The sequence below is a fragment of the Prionailurus bengalensis genome, chromosome A1 (genome assembly GCF_016509475.1).
Source record: "Prionailurus bengalensis isolate Pbe53 chromosome A1, Fcat_Pben_1.1_paternal_pri, whole genome shotgun sequence".
NCBI lineage: Eukaryota > Metazoa > Chordata > Mammalia > Carnivora > Felidae > Prionailurus > Prionailurus bengalensis.
Genome location: NC_057343.1, coordinates 198,465,113 through 198,486,111, shown reverse-complemented (window position 1 = coordinate 198,486,111; position 20,999 = coordinate 198,465,113). Strand labels below are relative to the sequence as shown.

Below are 20,999 nucleotides of genomic sequence, written 5' to 3'. Positions count from 1 at the left end.
GCCTTCCGCCCTTCGGATTGCAGAACACCAGCCCTCAGTCATAATCGACGCGTCTCATCAAACCACACTTTAAAAGGCACTAACGTCCTATTATTGGTTGCTATAATCTGGTAGTTTAGCATTGTTATTTTAAATTGGATCTCTCCACTGACAGCTTAGTTTGTAGGAGTAATGCTTAAAAACTTTAAATCTCATGTTTCCCCAATCCTGCTACATAATTTTAGACTCTTCAAACATATCCCGTTACTGTACTAAATTGATATCTCCTAAAGTCTGAAACTACTAAGCATATTTCACTTTAAATAGAATACATTTTCATTTTGGATGAACTGCAATATTTTTTTTAGACTTTTAGGGTTACCAAACATCTTGAATCCTATAGAAAATATTATAGCATAGTAGTTTAAAGTTGGTGATTTAAAGTCTGTTTCCAACTTGCTTCTTCTCTCGGGTCACCTCAAACTCAAGACGATGTGACCATTTTCTCGCCAGTTACATGTCACATCTACTTCACCAGCCAATTTGTCCACGTTGGTCAGAATTAGGTCCAGAGTAGCAATTTCCCTGGCTGCTTCCTCTATTTTCTGGGAAACAAAATTGCCCGCTGGGCAAGTCAAGAACTTGTCAGATACTCGGGTTTTAGCTCAATGAGATGTTTTATTAGTCTGGACTTTTTAGGCGGCAGAAACAACTTTAGGTAAAAGGGCATTGATCAGCTCACAGAACTGAGAAGCACCTAGAAACAGCAGGGCTGGGTTGAAGGGCGCACAGGGCTCAGCAGGTGGTTATGCTCTATGCTTCTTTCTCTGTGTGGCCTCCCGCTCTCCCGCCCTGCCCTGGCTGCCTCTGTGTTGGGGAAGGAGGGCTCCGAGGGCACAGAGAGGCAGCGTTCCCCGCCAGTTTAAGCACAGAAAGCCCAGAGAGACTCGGAGGACCCCAACTTGGTCATATACGCACACCCAGGCCAGGGCGAGGAGACAGTGTTGGACGGGCGGGCAAGACATCTAAGCTCCCTAAACCTCAATTTCCCCATCTGAAAACAGGGGGTAGCCTTAGGCCCACTTCGCCAGGCTATTGTGTTAAATGAGCGAATGCATGATGAAGGCTTGTAACACCGAGCCTGGGACCCCCGGCTCCGCCAGTCTGAGCTGATATAAACATCCAGGAAGGTGGAGTGGCCATGCCCCATGATGCCATGCACTAAAAAATGCTGGCTGTTGTCAATGTTACCATTGCTATTAATAGCGCTTAGCATAGGGCTTAGCCTACGTGGGCAATAAATGCTAGTCATCACGGTTAGTTTCTACCTAAGTACTACAATTATAAAGTATATGGCATAAGGCCTGGCTTAGGCATTCTCTAAATATTAGTTATAATGATGACAATAAGAATAACAAGAATGCACGACACACAGAAAGCACTCACGCATTTTAATTACCGTCCTGGCTGTTGCTATCAGCCGTTACTATTGCCTGTGAACTCCCGCGCACCTGGGCTCTGCCGCCGTCCTGGCAAACAGATTTTTGTTTAGGTAGGGCAGGGAAGATAATAATAATCCCAACCACTAACACTGTCACGGTACCCACTCTACGCGGACCTTGTTCTGCGGGCTCTGTGAATGGTAACTCACTGATGCTCACTCACAACAAGTTCCGAGGCAGGTACTGTTCCCATCCCCCATTTTATCAGTGGGGAGACTGAGGCACAGAGAGCTAACTGACTTGCTCTGGACGATGCAGCTAGGAAGCGAGGTGTAAGTGGCATTCAGACCCCTTAGGAATAGTATACTCAGTAATGCATGGATTGCCTGATATGCGGCGAAAATTTACCAGTGCACAGGATTGTCTGAAGACGATGTTTGCTTCCATGAATATGCTGGAGTGTCCCATTAGACACTTCCCACTGCCTTCCCCTAGACCCTAGCAACTACTAATCTGCCATTTGCCTGTATAGATTTACCTATTGGGGAAATTTCATAGAGACGGAATCCTGCAAAATGTGGGCTTTTGTGTCTGGTTTCTTTCACTTAGCATTAGCATAATGTTCTCTAGATTCATCCATGTTATAACATGTATCAGTGCTCCATTCCTTTTTATGGCTGAATGATATTCCAGTGTGTGGACACAGCACATTTGTTTGCCCAGGCAGGGATTTTCAAGGAGCCAAAGGGCCAATCCAAAATCCTAGCAAGCCTGGGTCACCAAGGCTAGTGCTGCCACAAAGCAGAGAAGCCTCACCCTGCTGTGGTCGAGAGAAATCCGGAGAAGAAGCCTGCTGTAAGAGAACACCCTGGCCGGGAGCCGGGTTTAAAAACCTAAATGCCTACTTACATGAACAAGAAGGGCTGAGAGGCAGACAGCAGGGAGGGGTCACTGGCCACCTGCAGGGTCTAAAAGCATTCATGTAAAAACACCATGCTGGCCAGATAGAACCTTTGGGTGGGCCGGTTTCGGTCACTGCTGTGTTTGTAACGCTGGCCGGGCGGTCTGCAAGACTGTGGCACCAGGACTGATCTGGCATTAAAATTTCCAATGATCCAAAAAAACAAAAAAAAGAAGATGAGGCTTACCACCCAGCTGAGGGACAGCTTTGGAGATTCAGATCTCAGCCTCTGAATCAGCTTACACAGAATAGCTAACCCTTCACTTCCATAACGTTCACAGGAGGTTTTAACTGCAGGACCTGGAACTGTCAGTGATGGTCTCAGAGGACAAGGGTATGACTCATGAAACCAGGAGTCTAACAAGCAAAAAGTGTTGACTTCTTTCAAGAAGTTAAAGCGTGCTTACGTCTTATAAAATTGGTTTTCTTTATCCCATCACATTCCAAAGGAACAAATTTGGAGTATTAACTGGTATCCAGCCCTGTGGTTTTTCAATTTGGAGTCATAAGTTATCCGGGGAGCTTGTTAACATCACACATTCTCAGGCCCCGCCTCCCGGAGTTGACTTCAGGGACTTTGGGGGGGCATCTTACCGGGATTCTGGACAGCTGGTCCCCAAACCCCACTTAAACAAACCCCAGTCTAGTGACTCTCTGATAGACACTCACTCTGGAATTGTAGCTGTTGAATCAGAGTCTAGATTGTGCCACTTGTCCAAATCTCTGAGCCCAGCTTAAGGGATTCAACTGGCCTACAACACAATATCATGTGTCTTTTGTTTTATTCATTCACTCAATGAGTATTTATTGAGAATCTACAGTCCCTGCAGCTGTATCTGCAGATAAGACAGATATGAGTCCCGCTCCTTATAAAACTTACAGAAGGAGCGGGATCATTGGATAGGGGCAAATAATTCATTCTTTCTATACAGAGAAATCTGTGAAGATAAAGCACAGAATCTCCAAGGGTAGGGAGTTACGTGCATCAGTGTAACTACTTCATTGTATGTCTCCTCTACAATATCCCTGCTGAGCATGTTTCTACCCAGTGTGTACTTACATGCTTCCAGGGACAGGGAGCTCACTCGCAAAGGGGCCCGTTCAGTCCTCAGACATTGAATTTTCATTCCCTGAAACTTCTGCCCCGGTCCTTATTACAAGACACGCAGAACAAGTTCATTGCTCTTCCCACAGAGAGTCATTAAGATATCAAAACCCTTTTTCACCATTCTGCTAAGTATTCTCTTCTCCACAGTGAAAACCCTACTTTATGGCTTAATTTTGGGTCCCCTCTCCGCCCTGGTTACCATCATCCTCTGGGTACCTTTCATCCTGTGTCTCATTTTAAAATACAGAGGTGGGGGGGGTGCCTAGGTGCCTCAGTTGGTTAAGCTTCCAACTTCAGCTCAGGTCATGATCTCACGGTTCATGAGTTTGAGCCCCTCATCGGGCTCCGTGCTGACACCTCAGAGCCTGGAGCGGCTTCAGAGTCTGTGTCTCCCTCTCTCTGTGCCCCTCCCCCACTCGTGCTCGTTCTCTCTGTCTCTCTTTCTCTCTCTCTCAAAAAATGAATAAACTTGGGGCGCCTGGGTGGCGCAGTCGGTTAAGCGTCCGACTTCAGCCAGGTCACGATCTCGCGGTCCGGGAGTTCGAGCCCCGCGTCGGGCTCTGGGCTGATGGCTCAGAGCCTGGAGCCTGTTTCCGATTCTGTGTCTCCCTCTCTCTCTGCCCCTCCCCCGCTCATGCTCTGTCTCTCTCTGTCCCAAAAATAAATAAACGTTAAAAAAAAAAATTTAAAAAAACAAAAAAACAAAAAAACAAAAAAACACACATGAGCCAGAAACTGTTTTACACTCTGAGGAGAAGCCCGTAGAAGAGAATAATGGCCTTCCGGATGCTGTCTTTCTGTCAGTGTCGCGGTTGAGCTCGTGGCTGGTGGCAGAAGCTCAGCCGGCCGTCATCTCGTAAGGGTCTTCGTGAACAGATCACCTCTTCTTACTTTAACTCACCTCCGTCACCTCCTCTATCACTCACAGCCAGCAAGTTCCTTCCCTGTTTAATTTAGAGGCTATCCTGCCAGCTCCCAAACTTCTGATTTCTTTTCCTTTCTAATTATATTTTCTTTCTCGCCTTTGAGTCCCCCCCCCCAACCCCCCACCCCCGCCACTTCTATAAACCTGCTTTCTTATAAACCTGCTGAGGGCTGAAGCCATTGGCAGCCCAGCTTTATTTCAGAACAGACTGTGTCCGTGGCGGGACCTGGCCATCTAGTCTGACCTCCACTCTTTACACATCATTTCCCCCCATGAGAACTTCTGCCTGCCTCTTTCCCCTCAGATGCCTCTTTCGCTTCATCTCACGACCTTCTTAGACATCTGTATCCCCCTCATCCATTTCCTACCGTGACCTGTAACATGTGCTTCCTGCCAGAGCCACGGGGGTAAACAACTCCTGGTGGATTCAGCAGCTTCTCAGACCCGGAAATGCTCTCTCGACTAACTCCCCAAAGCAAGGATCCCCACCCATCACTTGGTCGCAGACACACCCTGCGACTGGCAGGCTCCAGCCCGCAGACCCAGAGTCCCTCTACTGGGCTCCGAGAGCCATTGCACTTTACGTGAGCAGGAATTAAACTCGTGTTGAATTATTAGGAACTCACAAGAAACTCAGCAAACAAAACTGAAAGGTCCCTATCTCATAATTGACAAACCGGGCCTAGAATTAAACTTTTGGAGATGAAAATAACCTCGGAGACCATCCAAACTCCACCTCGTTGTTATTTAGACGCAGAAACCGGAACCCAGGGAGAGGGTGTGCCTGGGGCCGAGAGGAGGCAAGAATCCAGGTTCCAGAAACCAGACTCCACGCTCCTTACGTTCAGGCCTATCCTCTCTGTATCACGTTTTTGGGGCTAATTTTTCAACTTTACGCCACCCCCTGTCGCTTGGCCCGCATCCCAGGCCTGGGGGTTCCAGGCAACAAACCATAATGGAAAGTATATCCTAAAAACAAAGTCAGACAAACAAATGCCATCTGGGTGCTCAGGAATCCAGCCATTTGCTGGCTCCTTTCCTTTTAGGGCTGGTAATAAGAGGAATGGCACCAGAGGGATAATATGTTCCTATTTTTCCTTCTAATCCAGGACACCTGTCTCTTCTTTGGGGAATGTGTAATATTTGGGGCTTCTTCCCAACATGTGACCAGCCACCTGTTGTTCATGCCTTCCCAAGATGGCCTCTAGACTTTGGTGCCCACAATAAAATGCGGGCATTTGCGATATACTATATTTGAAGAGTCTGGAGCCGCTTAGGAATTAGCAGGTCAAGACAGTGCGCTCAAGCAGAATATACACCATGACCCCACCTCCCCTTCGGTTGATAGATCTAGTAGACTGTCATAAGTCTCTGAAGAGAAAGGAGGTTGGCGTTCACCATGGCCTGTCACTTTATTTCACCTCCACTGTCATTCATTCATTCAACAAATATTTATTGACCACCTGCTACTTGTCACTCACTGCCAATCATCCGCTCATCTGTTCACCCTGCAAAACACGTACGGGGCCCTCTGCTGAGAGCAAAATCCCATTCTGGATGCCGCGGGAGATCCAGCAATGAATAAAGCTCAGCCCCTGCCCGGAGGAGCTTCTAATTTGGTTAGGGCAATGAATCCACAAGCTACTGTGATGTGAGGTCGTGTTAAGAAAGATACAAAGAAAGATGGATCACAGAGAAGAGAGAAGTCTCTCCCAGCTGCCAGGTAAGAAAGTTTGCAGGAAGATGCCGTGTGGAACCTGGACCTTGAGGAATGGGTAGGATGTGGACAGGTAGAAAGGGGGGGAGGGGTTGAACTGATGTCGCAGCAAAGAGCCTGGGACATCTGGGGGTGCTCCTGGCCGCTGTGTAGGGCACTTGTGCTGCTGAGGGACTACACTGAGGTGAGGATGGCAAGAAAGCTAGTGGGTGTGAAAGGTCCGAGCCTTTGTTATTTTGCTGTGCCCTTAGGTTCTGAGGTTTGGCACCCCATCTGCAAACAGGCAGCCCGGGCAGAGAAGAAGTTAAAGGTAAGCAAGCCGGTAGCGATGCCGGACCAGACTTTTTGCCACCGGGTGGGGGCCCTGTGTTTTAGTAGGGAGTTGTTCCTTAGTACGCACGCTCCCAACTGTGTACCTGTATCCTTAGGTTTCCTTAATGGTAACACCTGCCTCATGGGACTTTTGCGGGGATAAAGACATTGCATGCGAGAGCACTTTGAGAACCGTGAAACACTGCATTGATGTGAGTTTTTAGCATTCCTGGCGCAAGGCTTTCACCTTAGCGAAAGATGCGGCCTCTCTGAAGCACACACACGGGGGGTTTTCCCGAGCCTGGGGTCATTTATTAGTGATTATTGACACACGAATTGGCAGTTTGCAAAGCATCAGCCACTCTCTGATTTTATTTCTTTAACCCCATGGATCAGATGGGACAGGGAATTTTATCCTCTCTTGGCTGGTGAGAAATTCAAAGTCGAAAGAGGATGGTGATTTGCCCACAGTAATGCTGCCAGCAGAAGCACAGCCCGTGTCCCCAGGCACACGCTAGGCCAGCTGCGGTCCTGCGCCCCTTTCAATTACCGCTCTGACTAGTACCAAGAAGTCCTGTGAATCTGGGTTCCTGTTCCAAGGACTGCAGGGAGGAGCCCAGCTCCTGAGTCCTCGATACCGTGGAGGAGAAACCTGGGTGTGTGTTGGGGACGGGCACTGGATAATAGCCAAAATGCCTCTTTGTGAAAGAACTGGTCTGTGGACATATAATTTTGTTTGAGCCGTGAGGTTCTTTTTCCCCCTGTTTCTTCCAGGTCCTCTCCCATTTAAGATGTAAAAAGACCTAATTGCCCTTTCTTCCCCAAGTTCCACCTTTTGGGTGGCATTTCTCAAATCCAATTACCCTTCTACAACCCTGATGCTTTTGCCACGGCTGTGAATCACCTGTATCAATATTTTTTCTTTACGTCAACCCACTGTTCTTTACTTAACAGAACTTTTTTTTTTTCAACATTTATTTTTATTTTGGGGACAGAGAGAGACAGAGCATGAACGGGGGAGGGGCAGAGAGAGAGGGAGACACAGAATCGGAAACAGGCTCCAGGCTCTGAGCCGTCAGCCCAGAGCCCGACGCGGGGCTCGAACTCACGGACCGCGAGATCGTGACCCGGCTGAAGTCGGACGCTTAACCCACTGCGCCACCCAGGCGCCCCAACAGAACTTATTTTAAATAAGAAAACCAGCATTACTTGCTTTAACAGTAGAAGGCAACCATAAAATACATTCAATGCAAATGAAATGTTTCTTATAAATAAATCTGAGAAATTCCAGCTAGATGGCATTGTTTAAAAAAAAAAAAGGAACTGTCAAGAAAGTTGCTAAAATATATTAGCACTAAATTAAGATTTCCTCCTTGATCTAACCAAGAGGAATGAAATACAATTTTACATTTTACACGCCCATTCTGCAACTCGGTATCATCAAATGCTCCCCCTAAATTCATCTTCCCATGAACTTGGATCACTAGTTCATGACCCACAGTTTGGGCAACACTGCTCCAGAGCCCCAAGTAGAATGCTTTAATTCTAAGCTGTGCCGTGAGAAATCTGGCAAGAAATTTAGCAATCCCAAAGACCAGCCCCTTCATTTTACAGATGGGGAATCCGGGATCTCTAAAATCACATAGTTCACCAGTGATCCTTGGTCCCCGTTCTGTTTGCTTTTCAACTACATGCTGCCACTCTCAGGGCTGCACTGAGGTTGACATAGTGCCATTCGGCTGAGGGAGCCATTAACACATCATTGCCACCGTTCAGAGAAAGATTTTTTAAGTTTATCACTTAGGCTGATGTTAATTCGCAATGGATACCCTGTAAAGAATCAATACATTATGCAATTGCATGAAGTTTAACCTGCTGGTATGTTTTATATCAACAAACTGCTAAGGAATAAGTACTAACCAATTTTATTCGTTTAAAGTAAATACGTTATTGGCAGGATAACCCCCAGTGAAAAATTTTATGAATAAATGCTTACCTCAAATATGTAAAACAAACAAATGAACAAAAATCCAAATTCTGTCCAACAGCCCAAAGTCGTGTGCATTTCCAATTCCATTCACACTCAGACATGGATTTAAAAGGCAGAAATAAAGACAAAGTACAGAAGGCCAGCAAGTGCATTTCACAGTGTTGTCGCTGTCCCCTGCACAGCCACCTTCTTCCTCCCCGCCCCTCTTCCCCTCCAGAGCAAGGTGCACCTTCTCACTCTTCTGTCTCCTCTCTCCCACAGCATAGGCGGACTTCCGAAACTTCCATCTCACCCCCTGGCTCCAGCATCGGGTCACCCAACCGAGTCATCTGCGTATGTATCACTTTTCAGCCACCAGAGGCCTTCCTTAGCCCCAGGTCTGGGATCTAAAGAGTTCCTAAGGACCCCCAAAGATAGCTGTGAGGTTTTCATCCAGCCAGTGTCTTGTGCGTGCCTGCCATGTGCTAGACTCTGTGCCAGGTCCTGAGGACTCAGTGGGGCACAGGGAGGACATAGACGCTGCCCTCACGGAGCACACAGCCACATCAAACAGTGTTATGGGGATAATCAAGTGCAGCAGGATCCCAAGAAAGTGCAAAGACAGAAGAGCCCTTGATGAGCTCTGAGACCCCTGCAGTGTGCGTCCTTCCTCATTGTTTAACTGAGACAATAGTGAGACCAAAATCTGGGATCAGAGTGGCATTCAGAGTAGGGACTGCGGGGGAGGTCCATGTGGAGATAGGGTTGGGTGACAAGGAGGCGGAGAGGAAGAAGAAGCCGTATGAATGTGGATTTTTGCAAATGTAAAGAAAAGCTTACTGGTGACCTAAGAAGTTCAAAGGTGGAGAGGCCCGCAGGTGTGTGCCTGAGCTCCCATCCCCGAACCATTCAAACAGAGAAACTCATCACTTGCAGGGACATGGCAGAAGGGACAAGAGTTGAGCCAGATGAGCTCAGAAGTCCCTTGGATATGTAATTTATTCATTCATTCATTCATTCAACAAACGTGTGCTAAGTGTCTCCTCTGGGCTGGGTCTGTGCTGGAAAATGGTGGTGAAGTGCCCTGACTTGATGCCTGTCCTCATGACATTGACTACATGCGTAATCACTCACAGTTCTGATAAGTGCTACTAGGAAGAAAAAGTTCCGGGTGCTCTGATGATGGTACAGATGGACAGAGGGACGGACAGTCTAGGACCAACTGGAGGAAGAATCCTGAGAAAGAAACACTTAAGCTCAGACCTGAGAGAGAAACAGAAGTGAGTTAAAGCAGGTGGGGGAGGCAGAGCCAGAGAGGACAGAGATGAGCAAAGAAGAGGAACCGTCTGACTGCAGACTGTTCCAGCCTTCCCCAAGTCTGAGGGGCCACGAAGGCCAGAAGAGGAGGTGGGGCGGGGGAGCGGTCTACAGCAGGAAAACCGCTCCTGGTAAGAGTTCTAGATACAGTCCCCAAACTAGCCATCCCTGAGTGGGCCCTGACCACCATTGCTTCATCACGATTTTACCTCAGATCCACATCCAGCTTCCTCCTTGATCCCTGGATAACTCCCCTTAGTGGGACTGTTTCCTTTCCTTTCTTCCTCTGTTCAATGAAAATCAGACCTAAAAGTTACCATGGACAGCAACTTCAGTATGGTCAATACTGCCTTGCGGCTCCCGCAGACCAGCGCTTCGATCACAGGCCGTACTCACTGAAGAGTCCTGTCCAGAACAAGAGAGACTGTCGTCCCCCCGGTGCTATGAACCGGGCCAGACGCACGCAGAATTCGTGAGCTTAGTTTCGGGGCCTACACCATGAGAAGACTGTTGACAGAAGTGAGCACGTCTCCCGCAGAGCGTTGCCAGGATATACGAACTTGGGGAATACATACATATAGCAGTGCTCTAGTGCCTTTCATCCCTGGCTGGTCTTCCCTGCTTCTGAGGAGCCTGGCTAACCTTTGTGAAACAAACTAGGCCTGGTGATGTGCACCCTGGAGTCCTGGAGAAAGAGCGCCGTGTCGCCCCTCTGAGAAACAGCTCCATACAAGTGAACAAGAGCAGCTGGGGACACCTGCCATTGAGCTGTCCACCGGGGTGGGGGGGGGGGGAGGGGAGCTTGCCCGTGGAGATCAGTTCCCCGCGCGTGCCAGTGTAGACATGTGTCTCCCTTCCTGTACTCTCCTTTCTCACTTTTTAGAATGCTCACCTTCAGCTGTTCTGGGGAATGACTGCATGTCATGGGGGCCATGTTTTCGATCAGACCATTCCAAACATGGCTTCCAAATTCAGGGAAGGAACCATCCCACCGCTTTGGGAACATGCGATAACAGGCAGAAAGAGAAGAGTGTTGGCTTAATTTTCATAAATACTGAGGTTTGGTATTCAAAAAAGAGTTATCACTGCACCTGGAGGGGGCAGGCTCTTTCCAGCTTTGCTCATCCCCCGCTTGACTGCTAGAATCATCTTCAGGAGGTTTGTCTTCGACCAGCCCCACATGTTCTCTGCCTTCCTTCCTGGCTAATTATGTTGGGATGCCTCTGTTCAATCACTGCGCCTCCAAACCTAAGGCTCATTTATAACCCTATAAACAAGGAGCCTACAGGAAGAAATATAAATTTAGTATTTCTGAGGTTTGGACTAAAGCACTGAGAAGAATATTGATGGGTCGAGACAAGTCTGCAAGATGCCAGGAGCTCTCAAGGTCAAGACCTAACATCCCACAACAAAAGGCGGCAGTTACTTCGGCAGGTGGACCCTTCTCACAAGGTTCCCTTGACCCACCCACCCCCAGATTGGTACAGATATGGGTGCCTGAGCTGGGCAGGCTGTGGCAGAGATGACATGGTGCATCTCTAAGGGTTTAGCTGAGAAGGTTCTGTGAAGGGACCATTCACAGAGGTGTAGGCAGGGTTAGAGGACCCACAAGACAGAGTGTGGCATGCAGGGTCTACAGCAGCAGGAGCTGTCACTACCCTAAGCCTGAAGAGATGGCCTGGCGAAAGCTCGCGCCGTGAAAGGCAGCCCTGGATAGGATCGATGCCCACCATAGCCAGCAGGGCAAGGGCGGTACCAAGGGGACAGGTACACAGGTACACAGCCTCTCTCGCCATCACCCCCCTGTCTGCAGATGACCCCCCCATTGACCCAACCCAACTGAAATCCAGGGAGTCTTGATGTAGCCCATGGGGTCTCAGAGCCCAAATCAGGGCAAGGAGGAGTGGACAGTATATCTAGAGGCAATGGAGAATGAACACAAAGTGCTCAAACACTGGTGGGCTGGGACCAGGACAGAATGGTGGAAGGACCCTGGAAAGTGTTTCAAACAGCAGTGCTCATAAGGTCTTTATGAAAGTTGCCCTCTCCGCCATAGTTTTGGCTTGAGACTCACCTGGGCCCCAAGGCACTAGAAGAATGTCATGAGGATAATTACGTTTCTTTGGAGTCTCTGTCTAGTGGCCTCGCAGTTTATCTCATGTCAGGACCTTGCAAGCCACAGTAGTTATGGGGCGACAGATCCTTGATGACCACAGCAGAAGCGGGTCACAGGGGGAACAGGTGGAGGATGCAGATGTGGAGAGGACATGGCTTCAGAAGCCACGAGAGGTGGTCTGCCCCATGCAAGGGGAAGCTGTCTCTTCTTGATCAATGCAGTTCTAGAAGGCTGAACTCAGCCAACGGCAGAGTTCTCCACCTCTCCACCTGCCAAGCTAGCAGAGGCTACTGGAGAAGGCCAGTTCCCAGGCTAGACTGGCTGGGTTTGAATTCTGATTTTGCTACTTATTGGTTGTATGACCTTGGGCAAGTTCACTGATGTCTCTGTGCCTGTTTCCTCATTCAAAAAATCGAGATGATAGGAGTGCCTACTAGTAGTGTTGTGAGTTGTAGGAGTTAAGGGAGTTCATTCCTACAGGGGACTTACGACAGAGTCTGGCCCGTGATGAGTGCTCACCCAGTGTTAGCTAGTGTTTCACTCTCCGTGGTTAATTGTCTTTATCATCTCCATCATCTTCAAGGAGCCGTGAATGAGGATATCCTTCCTGTGGCAGGGGGTGGGGGTGGGGGGTCAAAAGGCAGTCCCCACCCAGGCTGTGTGGTTCAGACTGGATTCAAACCTGCTGGCTAAACGGTGCAAAGTGCAGAACGTTTGGAGCCTCAGTTTCCTTCTCTGAAAAATAGTAGTAACATTGACACTGACTTCACAGAGGCATCCGGACACTTAGAGGAGACAATTCCTGCAAAGCACAGGGCCTCCCACCTAAAATGCGCTCGATCAGTGTTAGCCCTGTTGGAATGGATGGCCTCTATGACCTGCCTGATTCTAACACTCTCCTCATCTTCCTAAGACCTTGTCTCCAGCGGAACCTGGAGAAGCTTGTTGCCCCTGTGCCTGGTTTTTGTGTCCTCTCCCTTTTCCCTCTTATCTCTCTGCCTCTTTCCTATACCTTTCCTCTTCCTCAGGCTAAAGTGGATAATGAGATCCTTAATTACAAAGACCTGGCAGCTCTCCCCAAGGTCAAGTCCATCTACGAGGTACAACGCCCCGACCTCATTTCCTACGAGCCTCATTCCAGATACACGTCCGACGAGATGCTGGAGAGATGTGGCTATGGAGAGGTATGGCGTCTCGCCCCTCTCTCGGGGGCTGTCGAAGGAGAGGAGGCCCACAGGGTCCCCAGCCACTCCATCACAGACAGACACTTCGGCTTCCACAGTGCTGGTCCCTGGACTGTTATAAACTGGAATTTATAGTCAACATGTAAAAATCAAAATTTCACCCAGAAATCTGGCTTTTCTTGAAAAATCAGAGCAGGTGACAGTACACCAGGATTTCCACCATCTGGAGAGGGGGGGAGCAGCGCCTTCTATAGGCAGGACATGGGCTCCCCAGTTCTCCCCAGTCTCCGCCACCCCCTGAGAACCCCAACATGGAAGCCGAGAACCTGTGACCACGTATCACTTGAGCTATTGTTTTTCTTCTAGTGGAGTAATCTTATACACAGCCCATGGCTGTCACCCCCTGACAGGCTCAGTGGCCTTAGGTTTATAATCCCTGGTAGGTTGGTTCTCTGGTTTTTGCACCTGGTCTTAAGTCCCTATGCTCAGAGCAAGAGCCGCTTTTTAAAAACTCAGCATCAGATGGCTTTCGAAATAATTCAGTGGTGGCTGGACAAGAGAAAGTGTTCTCTGGAGAAGGCTGCGTGGCTGTTACCCCGAAGGTCCTGGCAATCTCTATCTCAGGCAGCTTCTAGCCCCATCCATGGCCCCTGAACTGAGATTGTTTAAAGCAGAAGAAGGCCTGGCCTGGGGAGCAGGGACCCAGGTTCTTGTCCCCACCCCTTCCTCTCTAAAGGGATTAGGGTTCTTTGGTTGGACAGCCCAATGCCGAGACTCTCTGGGCCTCTAATACGAACCGGGAACCGGGGACCAAGTGTCAGGTAGAAGCTGATGCTCCTGAAGCCAGAAATGGCTCCCTGGGCCCCACGAGCCAAAGCCAACTCCAGACCTGTTTTGTTTCACTCACAAAGTATCTTTTGAAAATGCAAATCAGTTGCCAATATTGACACACGGAGAGATTTCACATAACAACCTGCATTTCTGACTTGTCCTGGAAACTTAAGGAGCTGTGTTCACACTGAGCAGGTGTCCCACGGGCTGAGCGGCCAGCGCCCTCTGCAGGATGGGATGTCTCATCTCCAGTCTGCTACACCACCCTCCAACCCAGCTCCCACGTTGATGGCCGTGGCCTGGCCTTCAGTTGGCCTTACATTTGGGTCCCCCGCCCTGCACCCTGTTGTCATGAACCACAGAGGGTCGTGAACTGGTAGAAGGACAAGGAGGGGTCAGGAAATGGCTCTGAGCTTGTGGTGGAGAAGCCTGGGTCCAAGCGAAGACCCTGCCACGTCGTACCCGAGAGGCCCGGAACCACCCCATGCCCTCCCTGGGCCTTGGTTTCCCGTTGGTAGAAGGACCGCACCGTCTCTGGGTCTCCTGCTCTCTGTGGGCACTGCTGGTATCCCCGTATGCTAAGTGCACCTGCTGTCTGGGGAGGGGGCCCAGGAGCAGCTGCAGGCCGGCCTCTGCTGTGCTACTTAACCCTCTTCCTCTCTCCCTCCCCTCTTTTCCTTTGCTCCTTCCACCATGGCCTTCAAACTCTTCGCTTCTCAGTCGCTGGGAACACTATCTCCCTACTCCCAGGTAACCGAGCTGGTTCAGGAAGACCTTTTATATGATTGTGTCCCTTTATGCTGACCAAGCCGACCACTGGTTTCACCCCTCCCCAGCCCCCTGGGGGGCTCCCCAACCACGGCACAGACAGGAGACTTAGGAGCACGATCTGGAGGAAGTGGCTGCGGCATAAACAGTAGAGGGTTCACCCCTTCTACCCAGAGAGGGCCTCCCTGATGCTCCTCTGATCCTTGGCCAGGATTCCAGGCACGTGACCTACGGGTTCTGTTCAAGGGACGGAGTGATGGGTGAAGGCCCCAAAAACTTGTCTCAGGTCATGTGTGTAACCCAGGGAGGGGGCCTCTGTATTCAGAAGGGCAGCACCATGAATTTTGGATCCCCTAGAATCCTAGATTCCATGTCCCTCCCCCATCTGCCTGCTAGACCCTTGAGCCACAGGCCTGCCGCATCGCCGGCCTTGCTCACGGCCCACTTCCTCCCCCAGGACATCTACGAGAGCCTGGATCTCCGACAGAGAAGGGCCTCCAGCCCAGGATACATCGACTCCCCCACCTACAGCCGGCAGGGCATGTCTCCCACCTTTTCCCGCTCGCCTCACCACTACTACCGCTCTGGTAAGGAAGGGGGAAGCCCCCAAAGGGACAAGAAGAGCCGGGGGACAACGCAGTGGCCGGCTCTGTCGCCAGCTGCAGAGACGGCACAGGGCCCCTGCCCCAGATCTCCATCACAGCACGGCCCTCTGGGGGTCTGTGACCACACCCAGGTGACCAGCTGGGCCATATTGAGATGCCCCTAGCAGGGGGAGAGAAGGGGCTGAGAAGCAACAGGAAGGCGGGTGGTAAGCTGCCAGGAGAGAAGTGGCAGGCATCCCAGCAGCCTTGGCTGGAAGAAGACTCCTTTGCCATTGGCCTTGGCCTGCCCCATCCAGAGGGTAGAGCCAGAGGACCAGAAACAGGCCCAGCCTTACCCCCTCCGGTCAGGCCATCCACGTCCACCTTGAGGTTAGGGGTGAAGCAGGTGCTTGGACGAAGGAAAGAAGTAATCAAGAGGGGTGGTGGGGAGGTAAGAGGTGCAAAGTCACCTTGCTGATGCTCAGTGGAGTTGATTCTTACAACCTACAAAATCTGACTTCGGGGTGAGGCAAGAAAACAGGGTCCAGCCTGTTTCTGCAGACACGGTGCATGAGAGCACAGCCCCTCCCTGCCATCCCTGCTGTCATCACGTCACTGCTGCCTTAACTGCCACCGCGTTAATGCCTGTTTTCTCTGTGCCTCTGTTCTTTCTGGGGACCACTGCCTGCGTGCTCCAGGGCCCGAGAGTGGCCGGAGCTCTCCATACCATAGCCAGTTAGATGTGAGGTCCTCCACTCCGACCTCTTACCAGGCTCCCAAGCACTTTCACATCCCAGGTAGGCTGCCAGCCCGGAATTCCCAGCACGGGTGCATGCTCCATGGGGACGCCGGGCTCCCTGCACCGGCAGCGAAGAGAAGCCGGTTCCTGGGGACCCTCCCTAACCAGCTACCCACACTAACCCACCCTGCAGTCCCGACTCGCCCATGGGCTTTGGGCCACCCACTTGACAGAGCCAGCCTTGATCAAGACCACCACGAAGCAGCCGGAGAAGTGCCTCGAGTGTCTGAGGGCTGTGCCGGGACCCGGCAGTAACCATGCTGGAAGTCCTGGGCTTTGGCATCAAAACTCTTGGGATTGAATCCTGATTCCACCACTTAGAAGCCTGCGAGCTGGGGCCAGTTACTTAGCTTTCCTGAGCCTCTGTTCTCTCTATACAGCCAGGCACTGTTCTGGGCCCTGAGGTTGCAAATGTGCTCAAACCAGCCCAGGTCCTGCCTTCATGGTGTTTATATGTGGAAAGAAATTTAGTAAAAGAGTAAACAAGTAAAAGGGTAATTTCAGGTAGATGATATGTGCAGTAAACGTAATAAACAGGGCACCGCGGTAGAGTGACTGGGGTGGGGAAAGATGAGAAGGAGCCAGCCATTGAAGATCTCAGGGAAAAAGTCCCGCGCGGAGGGCACGGCAAGTGCAAAGGCCCTGAAACACTGAACTGGCAGCAGACCAGCGTGCCTGGAAGTGGTGAGCGGCGAGGGGAGTGATAGGATATAAAGCGGAAGGCAGGGGTTCGGTGACCTTGTAGGTCTGACTTAGCGTCTTGCCCAGAGTTCAGCAGAGCCGGGCCTCAACCCTGTCTCCCAACTCTGAGCTCAGGTGTTTACTCCCCACTCGCTTTTCCCCAGGAGCTCATCCTGCTGTTTCATCTGTACCTTTCTCCACTGCCCGGGAAAGGTCCCATCCTGTCTGTTTTTGAGCGAGTGGGAGGGCGATCGTGCTGAAGCATTCTGGGCACTTGTGCGTGGAATGAGGCGTGGCCGCAGGGTGGAGGCAGGGGGCACCTTCCTGCATGGGGTCCTGCTGAGCACGCGCCGCCTCCTGCCTGCATGCCCACCACTCGAGCCCGCGTCCCTTCTTCCGCACCATTAGAATCCATCCATTCCTCTCCCCTCCCTCACCTTTCTTAGAACCTCCCGGGTTGAGGTTGGAAACTGAGTTTTGAAAGAGGACGTCCACCGGGGAAAGGTGGTGCACCCTTGGGAAAGACGCTGACTGTCTTTCGTTCTCAGATCAGCTGACCAACTGCTGTCTCCTTTCCTCCGCTCTCCGTCTTTCTCTCTTTCTCTGTCTCTCCTCTCCCCATTGGTCCCTTCTGGGTCGGCCTGGCAGCTGGAGAAAGTAACATCTACCGGAAACCCCCGATCTACAAACGGCATGGTACGGTCCGTCGGGCGGAGAGGGCGTGGCCAGGCAAGGGGCGGGGCCATTCACCATCAGTGCAGATGGTCTGCTGGGGCCGCGTGGAGGGACGCACGCAGGGCCGCAGTTCTGTCCTTCTTGTTGGCTATCCCCCAATCACTTGAGGTGATACTGGGGGGGGGGGGGAGTTTGGTGTCATTTCAAAAGAGCAAGGAAGCTCTCGTGTCCCCTAAATGTTTTACCACCTACTTTCCAACCTCACCACCCTGCTGTCTGGTGTCCTAAATTCCATGGCCAGAGCAACCCTTCTCAAATGCGCTGGGAGCATGCACTCCAAGGCATGGATACTCGAGCAGATGCCCTGGTCCCTCCTTTGCTCTGGACTTTCTTATTAGAAATACTGAGAGTGTGACCTAGGAATCCACACCATAACGAGCTCCATTCATGATTCCTACCTGCACTCCCGTAGGAGAAGTCAGGCATCGCTGAGACCTGTTCCTTCTTGCAAACGCGCGTACTGAGCCTCAGCCGATGAAGCACGCCCTTTGCATTGAGGATGCACAGGGGCAACTGGTACCCTGTATCACCCTCACATGCCCACAGGCTACCGGGGTAACAGAGGGGGCAGGGTACAGAACTGGAGGAAGATGGAAACAGGTGGAGGTAGCCCAGGACTGGGATCTGAGCTCACTGAGCTGGTGGAGGGGCGATACAAATATAAATCATGGCTCTAGGCTGAGACCTGACAATTTCCTCAGTTTCAGAGGGGGCTGGGCTGGGGTCCAGGTGACTCTGTGAGCACGTGCATATCTATGTGTGGCTGTGGATGACAAGCCGTGCATCCCGAGTGGCCACAGAAACGTACCAACCCTGACAAAGCCAGTTTGTCCAGAACAGGCCCCCGGGGTCTCAAACGCCTCGGGACTGTAAGATGTTCCAGCTGGGCTCAGCACCAGAGCAGACGCAGGAGGCGTTTGGGGTGGAGGTAGATTGCAGGGATAAGAGGGCACGTGAAAAGGCTGAATGACATCAGTTGAGATGGGAGGGACTGCCCAGGACCCAAGTTCAAGAGAATCTGCAAGCTTTGGAAGCAAGTGCTGCTGGGGGAGGGTGCACAGGCTGGAGCTGGCAAGGGGCTGATCCCAGGACGCTCTGCTGCTCTGATTGCACAGGGCGTGGGATAGTCCCTATCGATTCTTCCTGAGATGATCATGGGGGCTCACTTGTGTCTCCAGTTCTCTCTCCGCCCTAGTCGGTCTCTTGCCAGGCTTTGGGCTGTGCTAAAATCACTGCCCTGGATGGTTTTGTGGCTGCAGTAGGTTTGATCGTCCATGTTGTGGAAGCTTGAAGCCGGATGGCACCTGACCCAGCAAGACCAATTCTGATACTTACAGATGAGGAAACTGAGGCAGAGAGGGGCAAGAGGTGCCCAGTGTTACAGCTTAGTTAAGTGGCAGAGCTGGGGCCAGAACCCAGCATCGTTGAACCCTGTGCAGTGCTCTTTCTCTGGGCCATAGAGTCTCCCCAAGCAAGATGTGGCATTTTAGTGGGAGGGGAAATCTGATATGCAGCACGTGGCCCTGGTTGGTGATTCCCACCCTAGGTATGGCTCAAATACAAAACAAGGCAGGTTTCTAGAGGCTGAGGAAGGTAGGGACATGTGATCACCTGGGACCTGCTTAATCTTACTTGGAGGAGCCACAGCCTTAGTGTTCTCTTGGGAGCAGCCCTGGGAGTCTGTGAAATGTGGTAGCGGGAGCCCTGGGCAGGCATCTGGTCCCGTTCTGGTCTACTTGTTGTGTGGTCTTCAGTAAGCCCCTTGCCCTCTTTGGTGTTCAGATTTCCAACTGTAACATGAGGGGGCTTGGCCTGCGGGCTCTTCCAGCTCTGATGCTCCATGTCCTAGACCCTGGCGTCAGAGTGACCTCCCTCCCCCAGGCTGGAGCCTGGCCGAGGCAGGAAAAGAGTATATAGTACACTGTTCCAGGACACTCTGCCTCCCTGAAGCTCTCTCCTTGGGTCCTTTGCAGGCGATTTGTCAACAGCAACCAAAAGCAAAACAAGTGAAGACATCAGCCAGGCCTCCAAGTATAGTCCAGCCTACTCACCAGACCCCTACTATGCTGCAGAGTCTGAGTACTGGACCTACCATGGGTCCCCCAAAGGTAACGCGCCCCACAGAGGAGCCTGGACCAGAGCCCTGTGACCTGTGCCAGGGACACAGCGGGGCTAGGACGGTTGCCCACTCCTTCACACAATTGTTCATTTATTCATTCGGCAAATGTATGAATGTATGTATGTATTGAAGGTCAGGCCTGGGCCCTAATGAGTCAACGGGGAGCAAAATAGACCAGGTTCTTGCCTTTATGGAGGAGACATAGGTCCCCGCTGGAGAGGGAAGTGATGTACGGGAGGTGATACACGGAGGTAGAGGAGCTAGTGGGAGGCGCCGTGCAGTCCAGTCTAGAACGTGATGGAACCTTCTCAAAGCAGATACTCAGCTGCCACAGGAAGAGTGGGGAGGACATAAGCCAGCAGGGTATAGAAGGACATCTGCAAAGACCCCAGGGGGGAGGGCGGGTTCCATTGGAGGAAAGGAAAGGCTGTCAGCTTAACCTGGAGCCAGAGAGGGAGGGAAGCAGGTGCGGGCTGAGGGACCACATCCCATGGGGCCTTGTGCATTGAGGTAAGGATGTGGGTCTTTATCCTAAACAGTAAGAAACCATTGAGAGTGACAGGATCAGATGTGTGTGTTTAAGAGACCACTTTGGCTGTGGGTTGGAAAATGGTTCGGAAGATAGAAAAGGGAGTTTACCCTGGCAGGGGGTCCTGATGGCGCCATCCCACCCGGTCAGACATCTCCAGCTGGGGAGATGGGTCCCCACCCATGAAGCATGGGGGCACATTGTCATCAAGCTCCATTTTGATTCAGTGCATACCTTTACTGACTGAATGTCCATTCTGAGCAAAGCTTCATGGGAGCTCAGAGATGGGCGCTGCCTTGCCCTCAAAAAATTCTCCATTTGGGAAAGGAGATAAGACACAAGCAACTACATCCTAAAGCAGACAGCGATCTTCGAGAGCTACGTGTTTTGGGCAGGCATGGGGGGTGGGCAGAGGGATCTTAGACCATTGCAACCACAAAAGAATAAACCCAAAAAGAGGGAAAAAAAACTCCAAATGGCTTAAGCCAAAGCAAAGATTTTCTGGGTCATGAGAGTGAAAGTTTTTGAGGTACAGCTGGATCCAGAGGTGAATGGCCGTCATCGGGGCTGGTCCTATTCCCGGGGTGGCTCCGTTCTCAGGCCGGGTCTGCCCTTATCATATGGCAGGATGAACTCCAGCAGGTCTAGGCTCTCCCAGGCCTATCCTTGGCAGAAAGAGGGCTTCTCTCTCCCGCCAGCAGCAAGAAAAATCCCAATGTTGAGGCTCATTGGCTGTGTTTGGGCAGTTGGCTTCACCTGCCCTTCATGGCCAAGAATGGGAAGGGCTGCTGGGCCTTCCCATACAGGAGACCCACACTCCATCGGGGTCACTCGGCTGCAAAGTGGCGGACTGAAAGGAAACCCCTCACCTGTCGAGGCTCTGTGTCCCTCTGGGCCCTCTGCCGGGGGCAGGCTGAGTGGGG

At 51.3% G+C, this 20,999-nt stretch overlaps 1 protein-coding gene across 7 annotated transcripts in view; it reads left to right on the top strand.

Annotated features, from left to right (window-relative positions):
• The window catches only part of ABLIM3 (actin binding LIM protein family member 3), a 110,162-nt gene that overhangs the window by 77,368 nt on the left and 11,795 nt on the right, over positions 1 to 20,999 (top strand). The window contains exons 9-16 of one of the 7 annotated variants that reach the window (XM_043598279.1): positions 6,384 to 6,442; positions 8,696 to 8,767; positions 12,875 to 13,030; positions 14,582 to 14,611; positions 15,087 to 15,216; positions 15,912 to 16,010; positions 17,342 to 17,389; positions 19,402 to 19,536. In XM_043598279.1, coding sequence (XP_043454214.1) covers positions 6,384 to 6,442; positions 8,696 to 8,767; positions 12,875 to 13,030; positions 14,582 to 14,611; positions 15,087 to 15,216; positions 15,912 to 16,010; positions 17,342 to 17,389; positions 19,402 to 19,536 — 729 coding nt within the window. The remainder of the gene's footprint in view (positions 1 to 6,383; positions 6,443 to 8,695; positions 8,768 to 12,874; positions 13,031 to 14,581; positions 14,612 to 15,086; positions 15,217 to 15,911; positions 16,011 to 17,341; positions 17,390 to 19,401; positions 19,537 to 20,999) is intronic. The other 6 variants (XM_043598287.1, XM_043598295.1, XM_043598302.1 and 3 more) reach the window with 6 other exon arrangements.